General features: G+C 46.9%; 1 protein-coding gene across 2 annotated transcripts in view; it reads left to right on the forward strand.

Moving 5' to 3' along the window:
- The window catches only part of DNAJB6 (DnaJ heat shock protein family (Hsp40) member B6), a 67,621-nt gene that overhangs the window by 781 nt on the left and 39,950 nt on the right, over nt 1-26,890 (forward strand). For both annotated transcript variants that reach the window (XM_060021203.1, XM_060021205.1), the window contains exons 2-5: nt 16,027-16,118; nt 18,253-18,362; nt 20,269-20,328; nt 21,132-21,242. In XM_060021203.1, coding sequence (XP_059877186.1) covers nt 16,054-16,118; nt 18,253-18,362; nt 20,269-20,328; nt 21,132-21,242 — 346 coding nt within the window. In that variant the 5' untranslated portion in view covers nt 16,027-16,053. The remainder of the gene's footprint in view (nt 1-16,026; nt 16,119-18,252; nt 18,363-20,268; nt 20,329-21,131; nt 21,243-26,890) is intronic.

The following is a 26,890-nucleotide window of genomic DNA, read 5'->3' on the forward strand; positions in this document are numbered from 1 at the left end:
GAGCGTGTGGGTCGCTTGTCGGACGCGTACCTCTCCCGGCTACGCGGAAAGGCCACGGCGGTGGTGAAAAGATCTCACCACCACCCGGGGGGCTGCCTGGGAAGGGTGGACTGAGCGGCGCCCTTTGTATTCTCAGCGTTTTTAGTTCTGTTGTGGATTCGCAATAAGACTTTATGGCTAGAATCTTGTAAGGCAGGTAATTGACTTAGTGGAAGAGTTCGGCCGAATGACCGAAAAAGGAAAGAGAAACAAACTCTTAGCATTTGGACTTGTGTGATGCTCGTTCAGGTTTTACTCTTTTTCTTATAGTTAGGCACATAGGAATGTTTTCACGATATCTGAAAGGCATTTTGTACTTCTTTCCTCCGCCCTCTCCCTAGACCACACCCTCCCCGGATTCCATCTGGGAAGTTTAATCCAGACTGTTCCTGATTCCAGAGACCTTAGCTCCTGTGAGTTTAGGAGTTGAGTATTTGTACGGGCTGTAGTGGAAATATGAGTGCCCTTTGTGCATACTATCCAGGGAGCTGTGGAATTTTGGGGGTTATGCAGAGTCATGAGTTTGGGGAGTGAATTGGCTCGGTCTAGGTGTGGATGACTTGACGGGAAGTGGGAGGAGAACAAAAGGGGATGAGAAGTTGGTTTTTGAGATTTACCTAAGCAGGCTTTGTGTGGTGCTGTGCAAGACTAGGAAGTTGGGAATTTAAGGGCTTTCGAAGACTTTGACATGTGTTCAGCATCCTCTTCAAAGTATCAGTGTTTTACATTTTTCATGACCTCTAAGTGGTAGATTTGGAAAGTATTTCTGGCTGCAGGACAGAGACTCACCTGGAGGGTTGGGGTGGCATGCAATCGCTTTCCTCTTCAAGCAAACCCATTATTTTTTTAGGTGTTAAAACCCAGGGTAGAGGCAGTTTCCCTTGTATCAGCTCTATTTTGGACAATTCCAAACAAATATAATTGTACTCCTCACCAGCAAAGACAGTTTTCAGCCTAGCAAACTCAAATACCGAGTTTGGGATGGAATGGTCTGTGCATATTGTAGTTTTAAAGTGGGCACGGTTATTTTCAGTCCGGCTTTTCAGCATCGCAGTGTAATCCTGAGCGTGTCATCTTAGTGACGTTGGTGTTACCTCTTGCTTTCCACTGGGGTGCAGTCTGTATGGCTGCGTGTTCAAGGTCAGCTGCTACCTTGGTTAGCGCTTAAAGGATGACTAGATGTCACTTCTGGTGTCTGTTGATAAGGAGTGAATGAATGCAGTCAGCCTTTTGATATTTTAAAGCATTTTTAGAACACTTTTTTTTTTTTTGGCCTTTTCACTTCGTTGGAAATGATCTAGAATTTAGGATGGTGTTCTGTGTTAAAATCTTTTTTGCTTAGAATTTGTCCAGGACACCACCCAGTGGCGAGAGCAGGTTAACTGCAGGCTTATTAGTGAATTAGGATGGGATCAGTGGCAAGATTTAAGAAGTGCTGTAGTTCCTCTTGGGTGAACAGAATTTGAGAGAACTTCAAACTTGAAAAAAGTGAGGTAAACGAAGAAAAGTGCAGTTGGTGAAGGTAAGAATAGTGTATAGAAAGACAGTTTTGAAGCCTCATTGGAGAAAATGGCTTCTGGATATGTCAGCTAGAAAAAAATTTGAGGCTTTTATTGTAGATTATAATGTGTTTTTCAAACTTTTATATTTTTAGGGAGACATACGAAAAACAGTTGATTCTTTCTGTTTCAGTATCCTACTTAAGAAAGAAGTAAATTTTGGAGAGTGTGCTTTAGAGTGTGAGCTCGCACCTGTCCATTCTTTGATCAGAGGATAAAACTTTTGTTTCTGAACTGAGTAAATCTTTTAAAACATACGTGATTTTTAAGGTGGGGGAAATTTCTGAAAAAAACAATAGAAGTAGTAGAAGGGTTGCAATGTACATCAAAGTAGAAAAGGTTCTAATTTATATTCCTCACCTTATTTCAGAAGTTATGTTATTTAGGCATAGTTTGGTTTTCTCTTAAAATTGTTGTCCTATATAAAATTTGTAAGGACTTAGGCCATTTTAAGTAAAAGGCACCAACCATTGCATATGGCCGTGAGGCAGCAGAACTACTGGCTGTATGTCCTAATACTCCAGGTATTTTAGGGTTCCTAAGCTCACTTGCAAGGATCAGTTGTCCCTGGGATGGTGATTTCCTCGTGCAGCATGTGATTCTATGCACTCTGAAATTTTCATTCTGCCTTTTACCAAGAAAGACATTTAGAGCTTGCCTTGTGCGTGTGATGGCGCACTGGGGCCTTCCTGTGAGGTCCTTTGGGCAGGCCTGGAATTTTAATTGTGTGTGTTTGTGACTGTGGCATTGTCCTGGACCCAGAGTACTCAGAAAATATTGGTTGAATTGGATCCTTTTTCCCGGTTTGTCTGTTCCCTGATTACTCTCTGTGGTTAATAATGGAATCCAGCGTTTAGGAAGGTTGGACAAAAATACAGATAGCATACAAATTCAGTTCACAAGTACCAGGACTGAGTACTTGGCATGTATTATTTTATTTTAATGAAATGAAGTTAGTCATGCCTCCACGTGCCTAATAGGTGATGATTGCCAGTTGAAAGAATGGTCTTGGATCCTGAGTTATAGGGGAAATAACTTCTCTTGTTTGTTTCTTTTTTTTTTAAATTTATTTTTGGCTGTGTGGGTCTTCGTTGCTGTGCGTGGGCGCTCTCTAGTTGTGGCGAGTGGGGGCTGCTCTTCGTTGCGGTGCGCGGGCTTCTCACCGCGGTGGCTTCTCTTGTTGCGGAGCATGGGCTCTAGGCACGTGGGGTCAGTAGTTGTGGTGCGCAGGCTCAGTAGTTGTGGTGCACGGGCTTAGTTGCTCCGAGGCATGTGGGATCTTCCCGGACCAGGGCTTGAACCCATGTCCCCTGTATCAGCAGGTGGGTTCTTAACCACTGCACCACCAGGGAAGTACCCCCCTTGTTTGTTTCAGGAATGCTTTAAGGCATATTGAGTAAGAATGAACTATAAGTAGATGACTTAAGTTCATGTGACAAGGATTGGTAGTTCACCTCTGTTTGTCCCCCTACCTCTGTGTGTGCGGGGAATTCATCAGATAATGAAATGACATATAGGAAATGTGGCCACATTTATCATTTATTTTTCTTTAAATTTGCCTCCTTCCATTCCATTAAGCAAGTAGTATTGCAGAAAATTAGTTTCATGACACAACATGAATTCAACATTTAAATGAAGATGTTTACTTTGATTTGTCTTTTTCTAAGTTAGAAGTAATGAGTATTTTGATTTGCTGGTTTTTTAAGCTAAAGACAGGGAATGTCTTAAATGGACAAATTGCGTTATGTAAAACCGTGTGCAATATAAATAGCGATCTATGGGGTGGATAATAATGAAAAGCTTTCTGGAAGGAGGAAGGTTGTTTTTCCCCCTTCAGCTCCATTTTCAATATGGAGTCTCTTGGATTGGGAAGGAATGAAGGAGGATTTTTATTGCAAGCAGAGCAAGGTTTCTTAGATGTTAGGTGGGGAGAGAATTTGAGAACAGACTCTTGGGTGGAAAGATGGTTATTTTTAAATTTTTTCAATCTTTTTAAAATACTCGGTTGCGCCAGGTCTTAGTTGCGGCTCGAGGGCTCCTTGGTTGCAGCAGCTGGGCTCCTTGGTTGTGGCGTGCGAACTCTTGGTTGCGGCATGCGTGTGGGATCTAGTTCCTTGACCGGGATCAAACCCGGGCCCCCTGCCTTGGGAGCGCGGAGTCTTCACTGCGCCACCAGGGAAGTCCCTATTTTTAAATCTTGTATTTGGCTGCGCTGTGTGGCATGCAGGAATCTTAGTTCCTCCACCAGGGATCGAGCCCATGCCCCCTGCAGCAGAAGCGTGGAGTCTTAACCACTGGACCACCAGGGAAGTCCCAAGATGGTCAGTTTAGCCCAGGTACACAGCTTATTTGTGTGCATGGGCAGGGTTTGGGACAGAGTAGCCAAAGGTCTCAGGATTACAACAGTCATGTTGGGCACGTATATTCTTTTTTTTTTAATTTTAGAATTTTATTTTATTTATTTTTTTATACAGGGAACATATATTCTTTAAGTGTTGTTAAGAACATGGGGCATGTGTAATGACTTGGAAATTCCCCTTTAGATAACTCATTAAAGTCAAAATTTTATAACTTAAAAAAGGGGCCAGTTAAGCTGTTCAAAAAACTTGGGTTCTTAGAGCTGACGCATCGTGGAGCACCTCACACTCCAGATGGATATTTGTGTCTGTCACCTGAGGTGCTTGTTGAAAATCGTCTATGAATATTTCAAGAGGAGGGAAGTAAACGCTTCTGCTGAGCTGTGGCCATTTGAAGTTGACTCTACTCGTCCATGCTGACATGCTCCACGGGGTGGGCGCCGCCTCTGATTCTTCCTTTTGTTGTAGAAGTGAAAATCCTGTTCGGATTTCTTGGGCTGGCAAAAACGAGGTATTAATGTGGGTCTTTTTAAAAGGTGAAGTGTTGTAAAGAGAACTCTGGAAAAGCGGGGGACACCTGTATCAGTAAAGTGGTTAAGGGGTAAGAGACTGCGCAATGACTGCATGTTGGAGATGATGTTACACTTAACGACCACCTCTTTGTCAGTTGTGGAGAAAACTGTCTAGGCTCTCTCCTTCCAGTGTACCTTGAGATGTTAGTTAGCTATGATATGAAACCGTAATGCTTGGTGAGTACATACAAGTATTCTTAGTTTCATCATTTATAATTTTATTTTTGGTTTTGATGTACATAGTAGTAGTTCAGGTACAGGCAGACCTCGCTTTACAGCGCTTCTCTTAATTGCACTTCTTAGATACTGCCTTTTTTTACAAATTGAAGGTGTGTGGCAACCCTGCATCCATCAAGTCTGTTGGTCCCATTTTTCCAACAGCTTTTGCTCACTTTGTATCTCTGGGTCGCATTTTGGTAATTCTCGCAATAGTTTGGATTTTTTCATCATTATGTAATGGCGATCAGTCATCTCTGATGTTACTGTTGTAATTGCCTTGGGGCCCTGAAAACCCCGCCCAGCTAAAACAGCTCATGTTCTGTCTGCTCCACCAACCCGCCATCTCTCTCGCCCTCCTCTGGCCTCCCTGTTCCCTGAGACACAACAATGTTGAAATCAGGCCAACTAATAACTCTACAATGGCCTCCAAGCGTTCAAGTGAGGGAAGAGTCGCATGTCTCTCAGTTTAAATCAAAAGCTAGAAATGCTGAAGCTGAGAGAGGAAGGCGTGTGGAAAGCTGACGGGCTGAAGGCTAGGCCTCTTGCTCCACACAGCCACGTCGTGAAGGCAAAGGAACGTTCTTGAAGGAGATTAAGGTGCTGCTCCAGTGAGCACACGAATGGTAAGGAAGCGACACAGCCTAACTGCTGTTGAGGAGAAAGTTTCGGTGGTCTGCATAGACGATCAGACCAGCCACGACACTGCCTGAAGCCAAAGCCGAATGCAGGCCGGGCCCTGACTCTCTTCAGGTCTGTGAAGCTGAGACAGGTGAGGAAGCTGCAGAAGAAAAGCTTGAAGCCAGCAGAGGCTGGCTCACGAGGTTTAAGGAAAGAAGCCGTCTCCATAACAGAAAAGTGCAAGGCGAAGCAGCAAGTGCTGACGCAGAAGCCGCAGCAAGTTATCCAGCAGATCCAGCTCAGATCGTTAACGAGAGCGGCTACACGAAACAACGGATTTTCAATGTAGACAAGAGAGCCTTCTAGTGAAAGATGTCAACTAGGACTTCCACAGTAGACAGAAGTCAATGCGTGGCTGCAAAGCTTCGAAGGACAGGCTGACTCTCTTGTCAGGGGCTAATGCAGCTGGTGACTTTAGTTGAAGCCAGTGCTGATTTACCATCTAAAGATCCTGGGGCCCTTAGCATTGCGCTCAGTCTCCTCTGCTCGTGGAACGACAAAGCCTGGTTGACACCATCTGTCGACAGCATGGTATACTGTATATTTTAAGCCCACTGTTGAGGCCCACTGTTGAGACCCACTGCTCAGAAAAAGATTCATTTCAAAAAACTACTGCTCCTTGACAGTGACGCAAGAGCTCTGATGGAGATGTACAGTGAGATTCATGTTGTCTTCATGCTTGCTAACACAGCATCCGTTCCACAGCCCACGGATCAAGGAATAATTTTGACTTTCAAGCCTTGCTATTTAAGAGATACATTTTGTAAGGCTGTAGCTGCCATAGATTGCGATTCCTCTGATGATCTGGGCAAAGTCAATTGAAAACTCTCTGGAAAGGACTCACCGTTCTAAATGCCATTAAGAACATTTGTGATTCATGGGAAGAGGTCAAAATACCAACATTCACAGGAGTTTGGGAGAAGTTGATTCTTACCTTCACGGATGACTTGGAGGGGTTCAAGACTTCAGTGGAGGAGAAACAGCAGATGTGGTGGAATCAGCAGGAGAACTAGAATTAGAGCCTGAGATGTGACTGAATTGCTGTAATCTAAGGATAAACTTCCACAGAAAGCATTGCTTCTTATGGAGAGCAAAAAAAAGAAGAGGTTTCTTGAGATGGAATCTGCTGCTGGTGAAGATGCTGTGAAGATTGTGGAAATGACAACAAAGGATTTAGAGTAGGACATGAGCTTAGTTGAAAAAGCAGCAGCAGGATTTGCGAGGATTGAGTCCAAGTCTGAAAGAAGTTCTGCTCAGGGTAAAATGCTACCAAACAGCGTTGCATGCTGCAGGGAATCCTTATGAAAGGAGGGGTCGGTTGATGCGGCAAACTTCATGGCTTCGTTTCGAGAAATTGCCACGGCCATGTAGCCATCAGCGTGGAGGCAAGATCCTCCACCAGCAGAAAGGTACTGAGAGCTCAGGTGATGCGTAGCATTTTCTTTAGCAATAAAGGTTTTTAAAAAATTAAGGTATGTACATTGTTATTTTCGACGTAATACTATTGCACACTTAACAGGTATAATGTAAAGTAACCTTTTATATGCACTGGGAAGCCGGAAAACTGTGTGTGACTCACTTAATTGGCTTTATTGTGGTCTGGAGCTGAACCTACAATATCTCTGGGGTGCCTGTGTGTAATTTATAAGTATGTGCACGTGTCCTGGGGAGGTGCACACTTTTCTACTCAAGTGGTCCGCACGTGAGTTTAGGTACCATGAGACTTAAGTGTGTGTTCTGAAACTCCTAACATTGAAGGCGAATAAATTTATTGGAAGACGCAGGGTTTGTTTTTGTTTTGTTTTTTTTGGCCGCGTTGCGTGGCTTGCAGGGATCTTAGTTCCCTGACCAGGGATTGAACCTGTGCCTTCGACAGTGGAAGTGCGGAGTCTCAACCGCTGCATGGCCAGGGAAGTCCCAAGAGGCAGTTATTTTTGGTTAATGGGTATTAGGCTACTTAGTGGCTTTACTAAAGAGGCAGAGTTAAACTTTTTTGACTTGATTAGGCCTGTTTTGTTGGAAATTGCATAGATTAACAAACTAGTCCTAAGAAACATTCTTTTTCTTTCTTAATTGAAAATCTAAAGCATTGGTTTCCTCCAGCTTCCTTAACATACAGTAGATTGCGTCAGTGGGAAGTTCAGAACTTTGATAATGGTTGTTCGAAACGAGCATCTTCCCACTCCTCACCCAGATTCCCTTTAAGTCTGAATCGATTTCCCACACTGGTCCTTTCCAGGGTGGGTGCCAGTAGTCACACTGGGGGCTGAGCCCTGGAAATGGGGCTTGTGCGGCTGAGGGGCTGAGTTTCCAGTGCTGTTTAGTTTTAATGACTGTAGGTGTAAGTGACTGTGTTTGGCTTGCGGGTCAGGCAGCTCGGTTTCAGGTGGTGTTTGCCAGCAGCAGTTGCCACCTGCCTGAAGTCCTCGTGGACACTGTGCTTTGAAAAAGGCTCTGTCTGCGTTTCCACGCAGCATTCTGTCACAGAAACTGTGCCTCGTTTTCTGCGGCTGAGGGGGAGATGTGCTGACCCTGGGGTGCGGGGTGTGGAAGCGCGCTGCTCCCTCCATCCAGGGGTGATTGAGAAGGGAGGGCAGGTCGAGTGGTCTCAGTCGCCCGAGGGCCCGTGTGTTCTGGTGTCTGCTGTCCCCTGTAGTGCCAGCTGAGCACGGAGATGACAGGGGTGGAGGTGGGCACTGGAAGTGTTTGCAGAGTCCAGGCTCTCTCTCACCCTCCAGCCTTACAGTTTTCTCTGGGGAGCAGGACACCTGGCCAGTCTTAGGGGCTAGGTGACAGCCACTTAAAATATTTAGAAATACTGAATTCTGTAGAGAAATTCCTGATACAAGTGTGTAAGTGGCTTTTTTGTTTTGTATTGTTTTTTTTCGCTTGTGGGATCTTAGTTCCCCGACGAGGGGTTGAACCCAGGCCACCAATGAAAGCATGGAGTGCTAACCACTGGACCGCCAGGGAATTGCCATTAGTGGCTTTTTATTTTGTGTAAAACTCCGGGGTTAGTCAAAAGTAATTTGAATGCAGTTAACCATTTTGTCAAAACTTAGATTGTTTCTTTCATGCCTGATTATTCTGAAGCAGCAAGAAATGAATTAATCTGCGGCTGACACTGCATGGTGGTGGTTGTGGGATCAGTACTGAAGCCGACTTCTCAGGTTTCCAAGGAGGTATCCTCGGGATAAGGGACCTCATTTGGTCCTCTGTTTCTAGACCTTGGGGTATTGTCACTTTATTGTCTCTAGAGCACTTTTTAATTTGAGTTTGTATTAAAATTTGTTAATCTTATTGGCACTGGTTGAATACTAAAAGGATACTGTTGATAAGGGAGCGTGTCCATAGCGTCCAGTGCTTGAGCCACGAGGGCTTGGTGGCGCAGGCTGACTCCATAACCTCTTTCCTGGCCCCACTGTCTCCGTAGCCTCTCCCCAGCACTCTGTCATACTTCCTTAATTGTATGTGCCTAACTTGTTTACAGGTTTGTCTTTTCCTAAACTTGATGAAGTGGTCCCAAGAGTATCATGATTGTTTTCAATATTAAATTTACGTAGTGAAATTCACTCAGAATTACATCGTCGTTTTTACTGAGCGTGAATGCGTTGATGGTGTAACTGGTATCCCAAAGGGTCGGTCATTTGGGACGATGGGCCGACATATCCAAGGTGGAATTTATGGGCAAAAGCTGTGAACTTCACTTGTCTGAAGAGCCATAGTCGTACAGAGTGAGTAATAGGAGGCAGGACAGTGACCGCAGGCTCAGAAAGACCACGGCTTAGCCAAGTCTATGTTGGTCATTGGGTTCTGGTGTTTCCTAGGGGAGTCGGGGGCGGGGGGCTGCGGTGGTCTTACTTTTTGTTGGTGACGGCTGGAGCGTGTCCTCATTGTCAGTGTTGGGTTCTGGGTACCAAGGAATTGCAGCTCTGGAGCTTGCTCTCGGCCGGGACCAGGGTAGTGTTCTTAGGAGTTAACTGCAAAGAAATGTGAGGCTGTGTTAGCCTAGAGAGTGAAAACTGCATGAAGGTAAAGCCCTTGAATGTTTGAGGACATCTGTGTGGAAGAGAAATTCAAATGCCTTATGTAACCTGAACAAGGACCTAGAGGGACAGTTCCCTGAAGGCTCCACTGTTCAGAAAGAAGAGGTGGTCGTCCAGAACTAAGGTCTGTGCCCGGAGTCTGTTGGGGCAGAGAGAGTGTGGATTCGTTAGTGTTCATTATAGCGGGAAGGCTTTATGCGGTGGTTTGAACTCGGTTTCTTAAAAGGTCATTTTTGTTTAACAAGATCGGGTTGATGCTGCTGGGCCAAGTCTGTGCTTTGAGAATCACTGTGTTGGGGGGTTTCAAGATAATAGTGTTTTCAAATTCCGGCATTTCTTCTGCATTTGTCTGCTGGAATTCATCTATAAAAAGAAGGTTGGCTCATCAGCTATTTGGTTTCACGTGTAGTTTGCATAGGAAAGGCAGTGCAATAAATGCTTAATGTTTTTAATTTTATTGCTGTTACGTATGCTTTTAAAAAATTTCTTTATTTTTTTTGGCTCCGCCTTGTGGCTATGCAGGATCTTAGTTCCCTACAGTGGAAGCTCGGAGTCCTAATCACTGGACCCCCAGGGAAGTCCCTGGTATGTGTACTTAAAATGCACAACAGTCGTTCCAGTCATAAGAGAAATAAGTAGTAGGGATTTGATGTACAATATGAGAAATACAATTAACACTGCTGTGTGTTATGTGAAAGTTAAGAGTAAATCCTAAGAGTTTCCATCACAAGGAAAAATATTTCTCCTGTGTCTTTTATTTTGTATCTGTATGAGGTGATAGATGTTCTCTAGACTGATTGTGATAATCGTGTCGTGACGTACGTAAGTCACATTGTCACACTGCACACCTTAAACATGCACGGTGCTCTGTGTCAGTTACATCTCAATAAAACCGGAGGGGAAAAATGCATGGCAGCCATTCTTTTTGAAACTCAGAATCCCTTCTGATCTGTGGATGTTTCATCAATTTTGCTCCGATGTCATTTTGACATGGTTGCACATATTTTTGACTGACTTTTGAACTTTTTACTTTGAAACTACTGTGTATTTACAGAAGAGTTGTGAAGATAGTACAGGAGTTTTCCTGTATACCTCTTACCTAGCTTTCCATAACATAACAAATGTAACCCTGGTGTTTATCAAAACTAAAAAATTATGTGGGTACAGTGCTGTGAACTACAGACTTTATTCACATCCCACCAGCTTCCCCCCAAAGTGCTTTTCTCTCCACAGACACCAGCCCTGGAGCCCAGATGGCACTTAGTTATCACCTATTCTTAGTCACCTCCAAGCTGGCCCAGTTCCACAGTCGTGTTTTTCTTGACCGGGCCTGTGCTTTCTGCTGGCATCTTTACTTTGTTGATTGACAGCATGTCCTGGGCTCATCCGGTACCTTTGCTGTCCCAGACCTAGCGTTAGCTAGCGCAGTGAAGTGTCATTCCGTGACTCCCCAGGGGAGCCGACCGTGTCCTGTAGAGCTGGTTTGTTTGCTGCTGGACAGTAGGTAGTGTCTGTTGTGATAGCATCTGCATATTTACAGCTCCTCTTGGCTGTGAGAAGGAGGCTGCCACAGTATTTCCGAGTAGGGTATCTGGTGCTACTGAAGATCAGGAGAAGTGAAGGGGTTTGAGGTATTTTGCAGGTAAACCAGGCAGAACAGTGGATTAGTTTGTTGTGTGTATGTGGTGGCGTAGCAGTGTCGGTGGTGGTGAAGGTTTCCAGCCACGCAGCTTGGGGCAGAATTAATAGGGAAAGGCCAGGTGTGGGAGTGAGGAGGGCCGGGAGTTAAATTTGGTCATGTTCTATTCGGGATGTCTTGTCAGACGTCCAAGTGGCTACGTCAGTAGCCATCTGTCTGTTTGTGTCTGAATGCCAAAGTGAGATCTACGATTGGAGCTAACATCAGGGAATCATTGCTACATAAATGGTATTTAAATAACAGTGTGGATGAAAACACAGGAGTAGGGCGAGAAGGGGGCTTTGAGCCCCCGGCGTTCCCACTGTTTATTCACAGGCTGATTGAGGGGAGCAGGCTGGCAAGAGGTACGCAAACCAGGAGACTCCACAGCCAGAAAGCCCCTGGGTGCTTAGGGCTTTGGGAAGTCAAACAGCGTGAGCCCTGAATGTGCGCGTTGGACGTTAATTGCGGAAGCTTTTCCTTTTGACTGTAAGTCAGAGTCAGCTTCAAGCGGTGGGCTGGCTGGAGCTGGACAGGACTGTAGTGAAGGCAGCGTTTGTGTCCAGAGTTGGCTGCAGACTGGGCGTCTGATGGGCCTCACTCAGTTCATCTGCATTTCCTTCTGAAGTCTCCATTTAGAAAGGGAGAAAATAGCCAGCATCCCAGCGTGGCTTGTGTCCCAGGCGCTGTTAATTGATGACGCTCACGTGCTCCCTCAGTCCCCGTGACGGTCCTGTGGGACAGATGAATCTTCCCGGGGGATGTGTTAGGTGGTTAAGCGGTCACAGCGTTCACCACTTGGCGGGCACGGCCAAGTCGAAGCCCATCTCGCCATGTCTGCGCCGACTGCGTTGAGGTTCTTGCTTTTCGCCACCATTGTCTGCACAGACACTGGCACATTATTGCAAATATAGGACAAATCGGTTGGACTTAGGAGAACATGAGCTTTGAACTGGGAGCAGAGATGTCTAAGCAGTGGCATCTGACACACTGGTGACCTCTGGTCACATGTGGCTCAGGCAAGTGGTTCAACTATTAGGAGAGGGCGGCTTCATCCTGCGACTTCTCTCCTTGTCCCATTGGTGACAGTGGTCTGGTAAGGTTTCCCCGCATTTTTGACACTGCTGGGCACTAAGATGTCCCCATGCAGCAGTAAGTGGAGCTCCAAAGTGAAGATACCCGCAGGAGTTCATTACTAGCCCTTTGCAGTGCAGATGAAGGGGTGCAGATTTTCTGCTGCTTTGCGGGTGTTCTTGCCAGTGTCAGGTTTGTGGTTCCAGGAGACGTGAGGTTGCTGTGCTCCTACGGGCCGTCTCTTCCGGGTAGGAATTTCCAGGCTCACTTTGCCTTGTGCATCTTGCCTGCCCGCCCCAGGAGTTTGAATTGTTTTTTGTCTCTCGAAAGAGTGCACAGTTGATCCCTGAGCAACGTGGGGCTTAGGGGTGCTGACCCCTTGCAGTTGAAAACCTGTGTATGACTCTTCGACTCCCCCAAAGTTAAAGCCTGTTGTTGACCAGAAGCCTTACCGATAACAAAGTTGATTGATTGGCGTGTACTTTGTGTGTTATATGTATCATACCACTGTATTCTTACAGTAAACTAGAGAAAATATTCACAAAGTCATAAAAAAGAGAAATTGCATTCACAGTATTGTTTTTATTGATAACATAAGTTTACATCATATTTTTACAAGATGAATTGTCAGTGTGACAAAAATGAAAAGATAATGTGAAAACAATTCGCGTTTGTTTATAGATATGATAATTCGTACATCGCTAATGAGACAGCAGCAGTATGATTGCTTTGCGGTAGCCTAGTGTAATCGATAGGATTGCTTCACGATAGCCTAGCCTATACACTAATGAATGAATCATAAAATTTTTATGACATACAGTATTACACTCATTCATAATACAGTATTGGAAACATCGTTACATTTTTAAAAAACCACTTGTGATAAGCTGATACTGGAGGGAGAGACATACTGTGTGGTTATGTAATTCTTTGAAAGCAAAGTTATAGAACAAAAACTAAAATGTTACTAATTTTGGATTAAATATCACTCACCTTATACCTATGTAAGGATGGACTGGTGTATATCTACATTATATCTTTTTCATTCGTGGTTTACCTAACTTTTTCTTAATTTTTTCAGTATTTCTAGGCTTCATGGTTCTTCTGAGTTTTTTCAGATTGTTTCAAATCTCCAAAAAATTTACCAATCTTTATTGAAAAAAATCTGCATACAAGTGGACTTGTGTAGCTCAAACCCATGTTATTCAAAGGTCATTTGTAGTTTTTTAAAAAAATTCAATTTTAATAAAATTAACATGCACGATGCACATCTTATACTTACCCAAGGTTGTATGTCAGTTGTATCTGGATGAAGCTGGAGAAGCAAACCAAATTCAATTTTAGGATATCTTTGATCTTAATTTTCTTATTGTTTTACTAAAGTATTTGAATTAAATGAGTTAATGTTTATAGAATACTTAGAATTTAAACACTTAGAATTATGTCCACTATACCTGTTTTGTTAAATTAAAAAAATTTTAAAGTCCTGTTTTGTGCTTTCTCACAAAGATGCCTGTGCACTCCTCCCTCTCATTGATAAGGTTACATTTTATTTTTAAATTTTTATTAAAAAAATGAGATATAATTGATTTGAGACATTGATTTCAATCATTTACGTCTTGCAACGGGATTGCCACCTGAGTTAGCTAACACCTCTTACATTATGAAATCAGCATTTTCTTTTTTTTTTTTTGCGGTGAGAACGTTTAAGATCTAGTCTCCCAGCAACTCTGAATATATGACACAGTATTGGTGGTGGTAGTCACCACGCTGGGCGTTAGATCTCCATAGCGCATTGAAAAATCTCCACACTGGTCAGACGTACACAGCGTGGGTTGTAGAGATACTTGTTTCTCCAGCACAGCTCTTTCTGCCTCCCCACCCTGGAATAGTATTTGGTGGTTTTGGAGCTTGGAAGCATTGCGGGTTAATGAAGGTAATGGGATTCCATTCTGCAGTTCCAAGGCTTAAGGCTTCGATTCTCAGGGGTGTTCCCTTTCCTCTCCCTTGCAGTTCAGTGGACAGTTTTTCTCGTCTCCCTTTCTTGCAGTTACAGCCTTTTGAGGAGACTAAATTATGGATTTCCATTGCAGCCATTAGTGCCACAGAAGCAAGTCTCGTCCTGAAAGTACAGCAACAGCCCCGCCCCCTCGGGGTCACCGTTCTTGGTGTAATTAATTCTCTGTTTCTGGCACTTTTAACTGCTTCAGCTCAGCTGGCTCTCCAGAGGTGCTGGTTGGGTTTTTATCTACCATTTCTAGAGATTTTGAGGTAGCAGGAGGGGTTCTGTTTTTGATTCCCCTGTGACATGTTTGAGTTGTTTTTTGCGCGCAGTCCCTGGGCTGGCACGGAGGGGCCTTCTTCTCTGTGTCCTTCCTGACCCTGCATGTGGGGTCCTCTGTAAATGTCCAGTGAGGGCCGCACAGGCTGACGTGCGCACCTACGTGCTGAGTCATGATGCAACAGATTCTTTTTACCACGGGTTGCTCCCCAGTGTTGAAAAGGAGGGGTATAATACGACGGTGCATCCTGTTTGAGGTGGGGGTATTTCCCAGTTGTGACATTACTTAACCCCAGCAGAGTGGCCTCAGGGAGGTCGTGATCTCATGTATTTGTTTACAGTCAGAACATTTCATTTGAAAATCTGTTCCTAGAATTTGGGGGAAGGCTATTGAAAGCCTAGCTTCAGTTTTGTTTTTTTTTTAAACTACGCTAATGTTTTTTTGTTTGGTTTTGTTTAATATTTATTTATTTAGGCCGTGCCAGGTCCTAGTTGCGGCGTGCAGACTGCCAGTTGCGCCATGCAGGATCTAGTTCCCCGACCAGGGATGGAACCCGCGCCCCCTGCATTGGGAGTGTGGAGTCTTACCCACTGGACCACCAGGGAAGTCCCCTAGCTTCAGTTTTGAGCACAGCTGCTTGATAGAAGAACTTTGCTTTATTGGGTGAAGTTACTTTGTACTCTTGTGTGGAATAGGCCTGTTTCTTGTAAGTTTTTGGTCACTGGCTTGATGAGGTGACTTAGGCAAATGTAAAGAAGTAAATTCGTTAGACTTCACATCTTAAGAGGGAGCAGATGTGTAGGTTGTGTTCAGTTTGTGGCACCTGAGGCTCGATCCTCGTAGTGGTGGTGGAAGCAGCAGGGATTCGTCATCCTGCGCTGTGTAGTGATGGGGAGAACGCACCGCAGGTGTCCCCTGAAGGCCTGCTTTTTGGGTGCCCTCTCACTAGGACTGCCAGCAGGGGCACAGTGTGTGTGTTTTCATGTCTGACGGATGGGCATGGGAGGCCAGAGGGGCAGTTACAGGAATAGCCCTGAGTCAGAGCCAGGGGCTGTGGGAGGATGTTGGCTGGTCAGTAGCAAGGGCTGCCCGGCTGTGGAAGGTGTCTGCCGTTCCTGTGTAGCGTCCCCAGGGCAGGGACAGCATGTTTGTCAGGTGGCCGCAGGCTTGTCCAGTGCCTGGCACAGGAGTGCAGGGCGTGAGGAGGGGACCGATGCTCTGGGCTGCTCAACAGGGGCCTGGCAGCTGGTGGCCGGCGGACCCCGAGGCTGGTGCAGAGTCACCTGTCGGTTTTATTTAGTTGAGACTATTCTTAGCTCATTTCAGAGCGTTTTTTCCTACGTCGGGAAGGGTCTTAGGGTGTGAGCCTTGGAATCGGCTCCCAGATGAGGCCCCGGCCCAACAGGCTGGTGGTTAGTGCCCAGGCCAGGCGACACCCCTCACCCCTGCTCTGTCCGCCCCTGCCCCCAAGATGAGCCCAGCCTTGGCAGTCTTGTCACTGACCGTGGATTTCTGATTGCAGGACTCGTTTCCAGCAGCCGGTTAAAACATGGTGGATTACTATGAAGTTCTAGGCGTGCAGAGACATGCCTCAGCCGAGGATATTAAAAAGGCGTAAGTAATCGCACTTCTGAATGCGTCAGTCTGTGCACTAGTGTGCCGGTCATTTGCAGTGTACCTTTGTGTCGCCCCTAGAAACGGCACTTCAGGTGGTGTGAGTCTCTGACTGCTGAAGGCTAGTTTGAATTGTAGACAGCATTTAACAAGTTAGCTTTTGCCTCAGACCTAGGCCCACCTTACCACCTGTCATTCAGGGAGAAGAGGGCACTTGGTTTCCTCTGTCACTTTGTCTGGGGACAGTGGATTCCATTTCTGCTGGAATCAGATCAAAAACTTGCTGAGGATGTGAAATCGGCCCAAAGAACTTTGATGCTGGACTTGGAAGTGGAGCTGCCTGGGTGCTCGTGGGGTTGTCGCCATAACATCCTTGGTGTAGTTGCTTAAAGATCCCCGTTGCATGACCCTGTCCTGGTCCACGTTCACGCTTGAGCCTAGCACTACTGTCTGTCCTTGCTGAACCTTTGTGACCAGGGCCTGGCCCACGGGAGGCATCTGAGGCAAGTCTCAGGTCACGGGCAGCTCTCAAGGTAAACTGGGATCGATTTAATTCAGTGTTAACGTACAGCAGAAGGTTGATAGATTTTTTAGCCTAGCTCCAGACTAATGCGTAAGCCTGGAATAATAGGGAATCAGTTTCCGGTTTGTGTTGTAGGAACTAGCTTTTTAAGGCTTAATGAAGTCTATACTACTAGACTCAGTAGGTGTGCAGGTGGAAATGAAGGATTTTTGAACCAGGTCGTTCTTTTAAAAATGCTCAACTAATTCAGCAGGTTGACTGCTGTTGGGCATACCTGAAGGTGCTTGCAGAATATCCCTGTGTCAGACCTTGGCCAAGAAACAGTGGGGACCAGGCGGCCAAGGACGTACCTTAGAGCTGTGTCACCAGTGGGCTGTGGGGTTCCTCACACTCGCTCACGGTTACAAGCAAGAACAGTTTGGTACAGTTGGAAGTAATTGTACTGTTCTTAAATAAGTGTAATGTGTGCACAGTACTTATATTAGCTGATGGAAAATCACGCCTGTGTTGTGCCAGACACGATTCGAGCGCGGTGGCTCTGGGTGACTAAAGCAGTGGAGTGCAGAGGCGAACACATGGTGCCCCTTAACTCGCTGTGTTGCACCTTGAATCTAAAGGAATCCAGCAGTCTTTCACAAGGCGTAGATAACTGAACCTTATTCTGGACGCGCGTACATTTCTTCACTTTCACACGAGCATGCTAGTGCAAACCAGTTGTTTTTTCTCTCTTTATCCTTTCGTAGGGTTTGTCATTTTTAAATGGAGGGTTTGTAGCAGCACGTGAGGGGTTTTGGTCTGCTACTGCATGGTTAGATCCACAGTGATTTAATAATAAAGTACTGTTTTATCATTAGATTCCAGCTTTAATCCGATTTTAATAAGTTAAGCTGAGGTTTTTGATTAAAATGCTGAAATTAAACTGAACCACAGCAGCCTTACATTAATAACTTGCCAAGTGTTAGAAGGACTGTTCGGTTCGTATTCTAGTCTTAGATTTTTAAGGAGCACGCCCTCTCCCCGTCTCGTGCCCCCCGCGCCCCGAAATGTGTTTAGCTAATTAGAAAAGAGGATTTTTTTTGTTATTTGGAAAGCATGTACTTGTTAATGTTAATTGGAACCATGGAGCAGACCGACCTTGGTCATGGAATCTTTTAAGTGAATCTTGAATTCAAATCTGAAGTCGTGAAAGATGCTGGAACATTCCACTGTGCTGTGGCCAGTGGCCCACCTTCGCCCACTGATGCGAAAGTAATGGGCTGGTCAGGCGATGGGGACATAGGGATAGGGCCAGCCACGTTGGCTCCTTCCTCAGGGACCAAGGCCTTTGTCTGCACGCGCTCCATTTTCTCAGCCTTAGCACCATGAGTGCATGCTGCCCATACTTGGGTCCTCACACATTTTAAAAACTTTTTTTATCTCTAGATGTGGGTTTGTATTATGCTGTCGATTTTAGAACCTTTGTTTTTCATTCTGGCAGAAAGGGAGATGTTACAATAGAGACTAAGGTTAATCTCGCTAGTTTGTAGCTGTCATTTTTTTGCTTAGTTATGTTTGAAAGTCCACTGGCTTTCTGGACATTGGATTGATCAGGACCCTTTTACTCCTTTTAAGATATAGGAAACTGGCACTGAAGTGGCATCCGGATAAAAATCCTGAGAATAAAGAAGAAGCGGAGAGAAAATTCAAACAAGTAGCCGAGGCGTATGAGGTGCTATCGGATGGTGAGTAGCCCAGCGTGGGGTGCGCCCTCCCCAGGGCCTGCGGACGGAGGGGTGGCTGAGTGAGCTGTGGGACAATGAGAAGGGTCTTTCTTGTGCACACTTGACATTCCTGTTCCTGGCAGCCACCTGGTAGGTTAGCCGTGAGTGCTGTGGGCACCCTGGCCTCTAGACTTCTCCTAGGGTGGCTCTTTTAAAGCAGTCCTGACCCCTGGTCTGGGGACTGACGGGACAGGTCAGGTCGCGGGAATCTGTCTGGGTCACTGTGGGTGCGGTGGAGGCCACCTGTGTAGTTGGTGTCGTGACCTCTCATCCCCGTTGCCCTACTGAACACCCTGTGTGAATGTGCTGGCTTCTGCTTGAAAGGATCTCCTGCGCGTCAGGAAATCAGGCATCGCGCGTACAGCTGAGGTTCAGGCTTCGCAGCTTGTAGGTTTCCCTCCCCAGGTCTAGAGCTTAGGTATTGAATGGAACTGAAAGTCAGATCTGCTGGCTTAGTTTCAGGGGTCATGCGGAAGGTAGCTGTCAGCCAGATAGATTCCCCGGCTTCTTGGTAAGAGAAGCGTTGTGTGTGGGCCGTGTGATAGGGAGAAGACTGGAGAACTGCTGACACCACCTTGCCAGGAAGCAGTACAGGAGAGCCTCGTATGAGTCGAGGCGGAGACTGTAAAAGATGAGAGGTGGACTCACCGGCCACAGGGAGTGGACCCTTTGCTCCAAGTGTCACTACATGTAGCCAGGTTCACTGTTAAAAGAGAGTTCTGATTTTAGAACCAGCTCCATGTGACCGTCACCCGTGTTGACAGCTGACCATCTCATCCCGTGGTGACACCCGTGTTGACACGGGACCATCTTGCTTATGTCCTAACAGCCCCTCCCACTTTATTTTGAAGGAAGGCCTAGTCGTCTTATTTCACAAGTTGCTTTTGTCCTTGTCCTTGTCATTGTCCTGGTGTTCATGGGCTGATTCAGCACTCCCAGATCTGCGGATTTCACGGACCAGGGACACTAGAAAAATGGAGGAGTAAAGTCAAGCTTGATTTCTGGTAGAAAGAGAACCTTTAAACTCCCATAAAGATGCTGCTTTTTTGTTTTTTTTGGTGAGGGGGAGTGTATTTTTCACGTTCTCTTATTCAGCCTTCAGTCCCAGGAGTTACCTTCACAGATAGACAGTTACTGTTCTTACAAGTCTCTGATGACCAAAAACGGGCTGTAAATGCTTTGCTTCTACACTTGTTTCCCCATAAACTCCTGTTATTTTACCACACGGTTTTGTAGAACATGAGATTTTAGGGGAACGCACATTGTGTATCAAAAGAACCTGTACGTCTGAGCAGGGCTGCATCGTAGTTGTCTTTATTCTAGAACACAAATGATAAGATGACCAGGGATAGTAGACCACCATCATCAAGGCTTGGGTGGGCTCTTGCCTTAGACCAGGGTGATCAAGCTGTAGGCTTTGGGTTGGCTCTTACTCTGGCTGTTACTTAGTTCGTCTCCTTTCTGACCTCACCAAGTCCCTGTCCTGTTCCTCTTTGTGCCACAGATCTTATCCGCCAGTTGGACTTTGTAGTAAGAAGGTACATGTCTAGGGTTGGAATCGTTTTGCAACTTTATGGTGGGGTTTTGATGTAGTATTCGTGGGCGCAGTGAGCAGTAGAGTGAAATAAATGTTTTAAACTTTACAGTACTTAAAAACATTTCGAGTTGTTTTTAAGGGAGAGAAGCACTTAGATGTTCCCTCTTTTGCCTTTTCATCTACAGTAAGGGAGGCCTAGCTCTTTAAAATTGATCGTGGAAATTGAGAACCACAGCGGGTCTTTGGGTTTACAACTTTGGAAACACTTTATTGAATTTTGAGGGCAAAGAACAACTTGGTCTTTACTGACTTGTCTTTTTAAATTTATAGCTAAAAAACGGGACATCTATGACAAATACGGCAAAGAAGGATTAAACGGTGGTGGTGGAGGTATGTGTGTACACGTTGGTCTTTCTCTTGGCCTTGTAGTGACAAGAGGAGATGGTCTGACGGCAAAGGGTCTTATGGGGGTTCAGTGTGTTATTCCTCTTGGACACTCATGTTTCAGTAAACACAGATGCAGCCTGGAGGGTGGGCTGGATGGGGGAAGGGAGGAGAAATTGATAACACGGAAAAAGCCTATTAAAAATCTCGTTATACTAGGAAGTGTATATTGGTGTACATTTTGTAGATAGGAAGTACTGTAAAACCTCACGTCATGAGTTTGTACCCTGAGAGCAGTACCTGGTATGTCAAAATAGCCTCAGGGTTTAAAAACACAGATTCTTTCACCGAAGTAACTGCCTCTGGTGGTGAGGCCTAGACGTGTGTATTTTTGATGAAAAGTTCCTGCAGTGATCTGCTGTCCTGCCGGCTCCACAGTGAGCATTTAGACATTCACGCTCCAGACTGACCGTACACACGTATGAGTGAACGTTTATGTGCTTGGCTTACATGAAGTTTCACAACAAAGAATAAAAATAGTGTAATACTGTGTGCTGATGACACATTTAGAGATGGTGAGACAGCCCTCGGGTGCTGTGTGCAGCTCAGGAACGCTGACGTCCAAGCACATTTCCCAGCTCCGGGCTCAGGTGGTTGTGATCTCGGTAGGCCTTGAGAGAGCCTCAGGTTTATGAAATATTTTCCTTTTTTAGATCATGATTTCTACTGAAGTATACTGTTCTGTAGACAAGTGATTGTGTGTCAGCTGCGAGCAGGAATCCGTAACAGAGCTGTGCTTGCTTCTGTAGGTGGAAGTCATTTCGACGGTCCGTTTCAGTTTGGCTTCACATTCCGAAACCCAGATGATGTCTTCAGGGAATTCTTTGGTGGAAGGGACCCGTTTTCATTCGACTTCTTCGGTAAGTTCATCATCTGCGTCATTGGTTACATGATGTGTCCGTGACTCACGAAGACAGACATACCCGTTCTGTTTAATCACAGTTGTAGCTTGTCCTTAAACTTGCTGTCTGAGCAGTGCAGGAGTTTAACTAAACCCCTTTTCCTTCTCCCTTCAGAACACTTTTCTGAATTTTACACCTTGCGTCTTTACATAATAAAGGCTTTAATGTACTCATTTCCTTGGCTGTGTTTGGCTCTGCTGAACTACCTCTGCAGTGGGAAGGATGTGGACACTGGGGGCTCAGAAATGCTGTTCCTGGTCGGACAATGAATTCTGTGTGAATTTGCTGTGTAATAGTCTGGTTAAAAACACTAAGTATCGAGGCAGATATTGTTCAGAAGACATTTGATCTATAAACGTGTTTTTGTTTTTCTAATTGTGGTGTTAGGACTATTGAGTTTGCAGTTTTTGAAAAGAAAGGACACCTCTAGAGCAAAGCATCACAGATGTTCGTCTTTGAGAGAGTAGCTTTGCCAAAGGAGACCGTCCTGCTCTAGCTGCTGTTTCATTGTAGGAGAGGGTTTCCCATCCGCTGCACCTCTTGGTCCTGGTGCCCGACTAGAGGCACAGTGTCGGGAGCTCATGTTAGGGTCTGGTGTCGGGAACGTCTGGTGTGCTGGGCGACTCGAGAGGTCAGGGTTCATTCAGCGTGTGCTGCTGAGGCCACTGTTGTCTTTGGCTCCTGGAGGGGGAGACATACCCTGTGTTTGCTCCCTTCATTGCCTGGAGCCTGGTTGAGAAGACTGAACGCCACCTGCAGCCCCTCAGGAGGGAGACAAGAACAGCAGTTCTGTCTGCAGCTAACACGGGAACCAGTGGATCCTGCCCGTCGCAGGCACGAAGAGGAGTAAGGCGCTACCGTGTCTGGTAGGTGTTGGGCCTTTTACATGGCACAGTCCTTCAGTTTATTTCAGATGGGGATTCAGAGAGACTGTCCTTATTTATTTATTTTAACGTCTTTATTGGAGTAAATTGCTTTACAGCGGTGTGTTAGTTTCTGCGTTTCCTTATTTTTTACTGTTGTATGGCTTTACTTTTTAAGAAAGTAGCTTATGGAGGAAAGGTGTGTATGTATAGTAGCGTGTATTAGCGTTTTCACGGACAAATGTAACAACAAAAGCTAAGCAGGGGAGTGTTCCAATGGGATGGGGGAGGAGACTGTCATCTTTTTTGAAGACTTTATTTTTTGCATTAATTACCGCTACCATAAGCAGAAATATGTATTGGGAAGGCTCCCTATAGATATGATACGAAACATAATTATGTCCTTTATTAATTTTCCCTTACATTGGTAAGATATCTTACTGTAAGAAAAACACAGTTTTAATGATCTTTCCCGTCTTAAAATTACCTTGTGTCTCATTACAACCTTTAGCGAGCTCCAGATGTGTTATTTTGGGGGAGCAGGGCAGTGCTGGGTGAAATTGGCCCGGTCTCTGCCACCTCGAGCTGTGATGGGGGTGGCAGAGAAGGCAGAGCAGGCTGCCCTTGCCAAAGGGCTGTGGCGGCGGCTCACACACGCTGCTTCATCACTTCCAGGGCTTCTCAAGGGAAGAGGCCCTTAGTGCTTGAACAGTAGCCAGGTTTTGTTTTCCTTGGGAGAAAAATCTGACAGGCCAGGCTTTCTCATGGAAAATGATTTTCCTTGAGCCGCTCTTTCTAGAGTGAGGAAGTAGAGATGATAGCCAGACGTGGGTGAGTTAAGTAGCATGTGGTTTTCACCCATCGTGAGTACTGATTTTCACACCTTCTAAATTGAGGTTCGTGTATACAAGGAAATCTTTATGTGCGTATGTAATTCGCTTAGAAGAGTTACAGATTGCAGGACGTACGGTGGAAATTTCTTCCGTTGGATTCAGAGTCCAGTTTAGGAGAGACCTAGTCTTCCTGTAGCTCTAGACTCTCGGGCCCTCTGTTTGAGATACTGCGTTGCTCACGTTGTAGCACTAGGCGTTTCCCGTATGTTTCTCATGATTAGTGTGGCAGCGATAACTTGTCCAGTCCATTCTTGTAGGTGTTCTAGGTGACTTCCATTTTTAGGCTCTCAGGGTTTACAGACAGGAAGAGAATCTGCGCCACGGCTACTGCATGTATGAAGTAACAGTGCGGCCCGATGGTGGTATGTTCAGTGCAGATCCGAGTGAACGCAGGGTTGGGGGTTTTCTGCTTTAGCAGTGATTTAGTGGGTGTTTCTCAGTATCCAGATCAACCGGGTTATAACGTCCATTTATAGTGGGTGTGTTAGTTTTTCATCTTAATTTTTCACACGACCAACTTTTTTCCGCTCCCGTTTTCCAAAACAAAAAGAGTAGCTCAAAACCTGTTAAAAGACATTCTGAGCGTCGCTTTGCGTTTATCAGAGTATAAAACACTCTGACTGCCAGACTCCCCAGATGAGAGGGGAGGAGACTTGAAGAACCAGAGCTGGTGGGAAGGATTGAGGCCTGAGGGGTGCTGCACAGACTGCCACGCTGCAAGGAATGTTATGTGGTGGGAAGAGGATGTGGGCCTGCAGGCCTGCAGATAGACGCAAGCCTCCTTGACAGACGCCTTCCCAGAGAGGGAGGGGAAGCCATTTCTAAGACACTGAAGGCTGGCTCTGCAGTGGGGGTGCAGGCCGACCTTTCCAGGCTGACTTTCCCGCGTGTAGAGCACGCACAAAACTAGCCTTAGGAGCGCGTGAATTGGAAGAAATTAATGAGCAAGGATTATACTAATGTGAATCAGGACGATCCCTTCATTTGTTTATTATTGAAGGATGCCGTTACTTGGTAAAATGATGTTCTAAGATAGAAAAGCTTTGACCATTACAGGCCTAGCAGGAAATGCTGTCTGGGAGGCATTTCTCCTGACTCGTACCCTCTGGTTGGATAGCCAAAACCAGGCTCTGAAACCGAAAGCCTCTTCCCGAGCGAGAGTGAGTTCTCTTCGCTTGTGTCCCCTCCATGTGGGCACGGGTCCTGCGTGGGCACCCGGCCGAGGAGGGGGCGTGGGTGCAGCACAGGCAGGCGGGGCTGCAGAGGGAGGGGCGCAGCCAGGCATGGGGGGTCGTGAGCCGGTCGTTTTGTTCTCCTCCAGGGTCGCGGAGGCAGCTGGGGAGGAGGTGGTGGTGGAGGCCAGTGAGGCCCTGGGGGCGGTAGCCAGCGAGGTGACGAGGAGCCTGGTGGGGTGGGGTGGGGCTGGGCGGGCTGGGCTCCCCAGCAAGGGCCTGGAGGTCACCTCCAGTGAGGATGGGCCCCCGGGGGCCTGAGGGGTGTGAGGACGAGGGCCTGAGGGGTGTGAGGACGCGGGCCCGAGCTCGAGGCCCTGCTCCTGCCCCAGTGGGCTGTGCGGTGAGCAGCAGCCTGACTCCCTGCCCACAGTGTGTCTGGAATAAAGACTTCCTGCTGCTGTGCCTGACGGTCCTTGGGCAGCTCCCCGCGGCCGTTGTGGAGGTGAGTGGAGACGCACAGGGGCCTGGGACGCCCTGCAGACCACCCTCCACGGGGAAGCTGTGTCACAGCCCGAGGCAGCACCTGTGCTAGTGTCCAGGCTGCGGGAACAGCAGACCCCGAGGTTGGAGCCTGAGACAGGGTGCGCCTGGCTGGGTCCCTCCCCAGGCCTCTTCCAGCTTCTGGTGGCCTCAGATGGTCCTTTCTGTGTCTTCACATTGTGTTCCCTCTGCGTGTCCAAATGTCCCTTTTTATAGGGACTAGTGACATGGGATCAGGGCCACCCGAGAGAGCTTGTAACTGGATCGTCTGCAGAAGCCCTACTTCCCACATGAGGTCACGGGTTAGGAAGGCCGCATGGATGGGGCCCCGTTGACGGTATAACGTGTGAAGACGTGTCCTGCGGTTTAGGAGCAGCACGTGTTAAGAGGGGAAGCCTTTGAAGTCAGGCGCGCCGAGAGGAGCTGGACGTGGGAGAGCGCAGCTGCGGCGGTGGGAGAGGCCCTTGGGAGAGGCAGGGCCCGGGTGGTGACCCCCCGGGTGGGCCTGAGACCTGGTGGCCAGCGCGCCCCCGTCCCGTGCACCCAGGCTCCACCTGCACGGACCTGCACGTGTGGAATTGGAAAGGCAGCAAGGAGTAAGGCTTCAGGTCCACACCAGCAGCGTGTGAAGTTTCCTGCTAAAGGAGTTAAAAGAAAAACACTTTGCACGAGACTTAAAACGACTACGAAGCCCCTGGTCCCCCACGCTGGGGGAGGGGTGCTGTGGCCAGGAGGACAGGAGGGTGGCTCTGTCCGTGTTTGGGAAGTCTTCTGTCGGAACGGGCAGCAGGCGTTCGAAGATAGTTGGGCGAGGGTGGGTGCCGTGCCGGCGGGCCTCGTGTTGCTCTGCGCCAGACCCCAGCCCATCCCCAGCGGGAGGGGAAAGGGTTTCCTGAAAAGGTCATGCTCGGTGGTTTTCTGGGCCACAAGAGCAGCAGCCCTGAGGTTTGGATCATCTCCCCCAGGGAAGCCAGCACCTGCCACGAGTTGATTTTGAGGGTTTAATGGAGCTCCCGGTGCCACCCAGGGCAGAGCTCCCCGAGTCCGTGTAGGGCTTGCTCACCTTCTCTTCCTCCTGGAGTTGTGCTCCCCCGGCCTCAGGTGCAGGGCGAGGGCAGAGTGCTGGGCGGGTGGCTCCCTAGTGGTTTGTGAGGGGGCGCGTGGCACCAAGAGAGAGGAGGGACCCTGGCGAGACGGGCCACACACTGACCCTCACAGACTCCTTCTGTGAGGGACAGAGAGTCTTAGGGAGCCCCAGACCTCCGCTGGCGTCTGAAATAGGATGGTTTGGGTCCAGTGTGTGTATTTGGGATCCATGGTTTGGACAGATTTTTGTAATCATGAGAAAATACAGTACTCCTACGAGACCTGTGATGAAACTAGAAATTGCATTTTGTAACACAGTAGTTGCGTGCAGCATTGAGAGTATGCTGTTCGCTTGGCATACATTTATTACCTGCTTACTGTTCAGTGCCAGGCACCGCCCAGATGCTGGTTCAGCCCCGGAGACGTGTCCCAAACCCATCCTCCCCAGGGTTCCGATCTCGTATCACGCTGTGGCTGTGTTTCTGATTTGTTCCCGTTTCTGTTTCAGATTCTTTTCAAATACGTTATTTTCTACTTCTGAATATGTGAGAAGAAAACATTTTAAAACTTGGAGTTGTCGTGAAAGGAGTGTTTTGGTTTTTATTTGTGGTGTTGGGATTAGCTGGGAGATTATCACGTTGAGATCTGTCTGCTCCCCTCGGCCTTTGAATTCCAAGTGTTTCCCCTTTCCTAAGGGTTGCTGTAGTTGAGCTTTGAAACTGTAGTACAGTGTGATTTTCCTTTGTTTGAAATGCCCAGGATGCTTTTTCGAGTTTATGGTGTTATCCTTTTTTGTGCAGTTTTTTGTGTGTGCCTGGGAACTTGATGGTGTGCGGCTGTAAGGGAGGGACCGGCTGCTGCCCTAAGTCACCAGCGCAGGCCTCTCCCTCGCTTGGGTTTTGTGTTCACTGAAATGTTTCCGTTGGGACAGAGGAAGAGTGCTCGGAATCATGGCACTTGGCTTTGCGTCTGTTGGCGTTTGGTGTGGATTTCAGTGTTTGCCTTGAGTTGGTTTCAGCCAGCCATTGTGGTGTGGTTACTGTTCTGTC

The sequence above is a fragment of the Delphinus delphis genome, chromosome 9, assembly GCF_949987515.2.
Source record: "Delphinus delphis chromosome 9, mDelDel1.2, whole genome shotgun sequence".
Classification (NCBI taxonomy): Eukaryota; Metazoa; Chordata; class Mammalia; order Artiodactyla; family Delphinidae; genus Delphinus; species Delphinus delphis.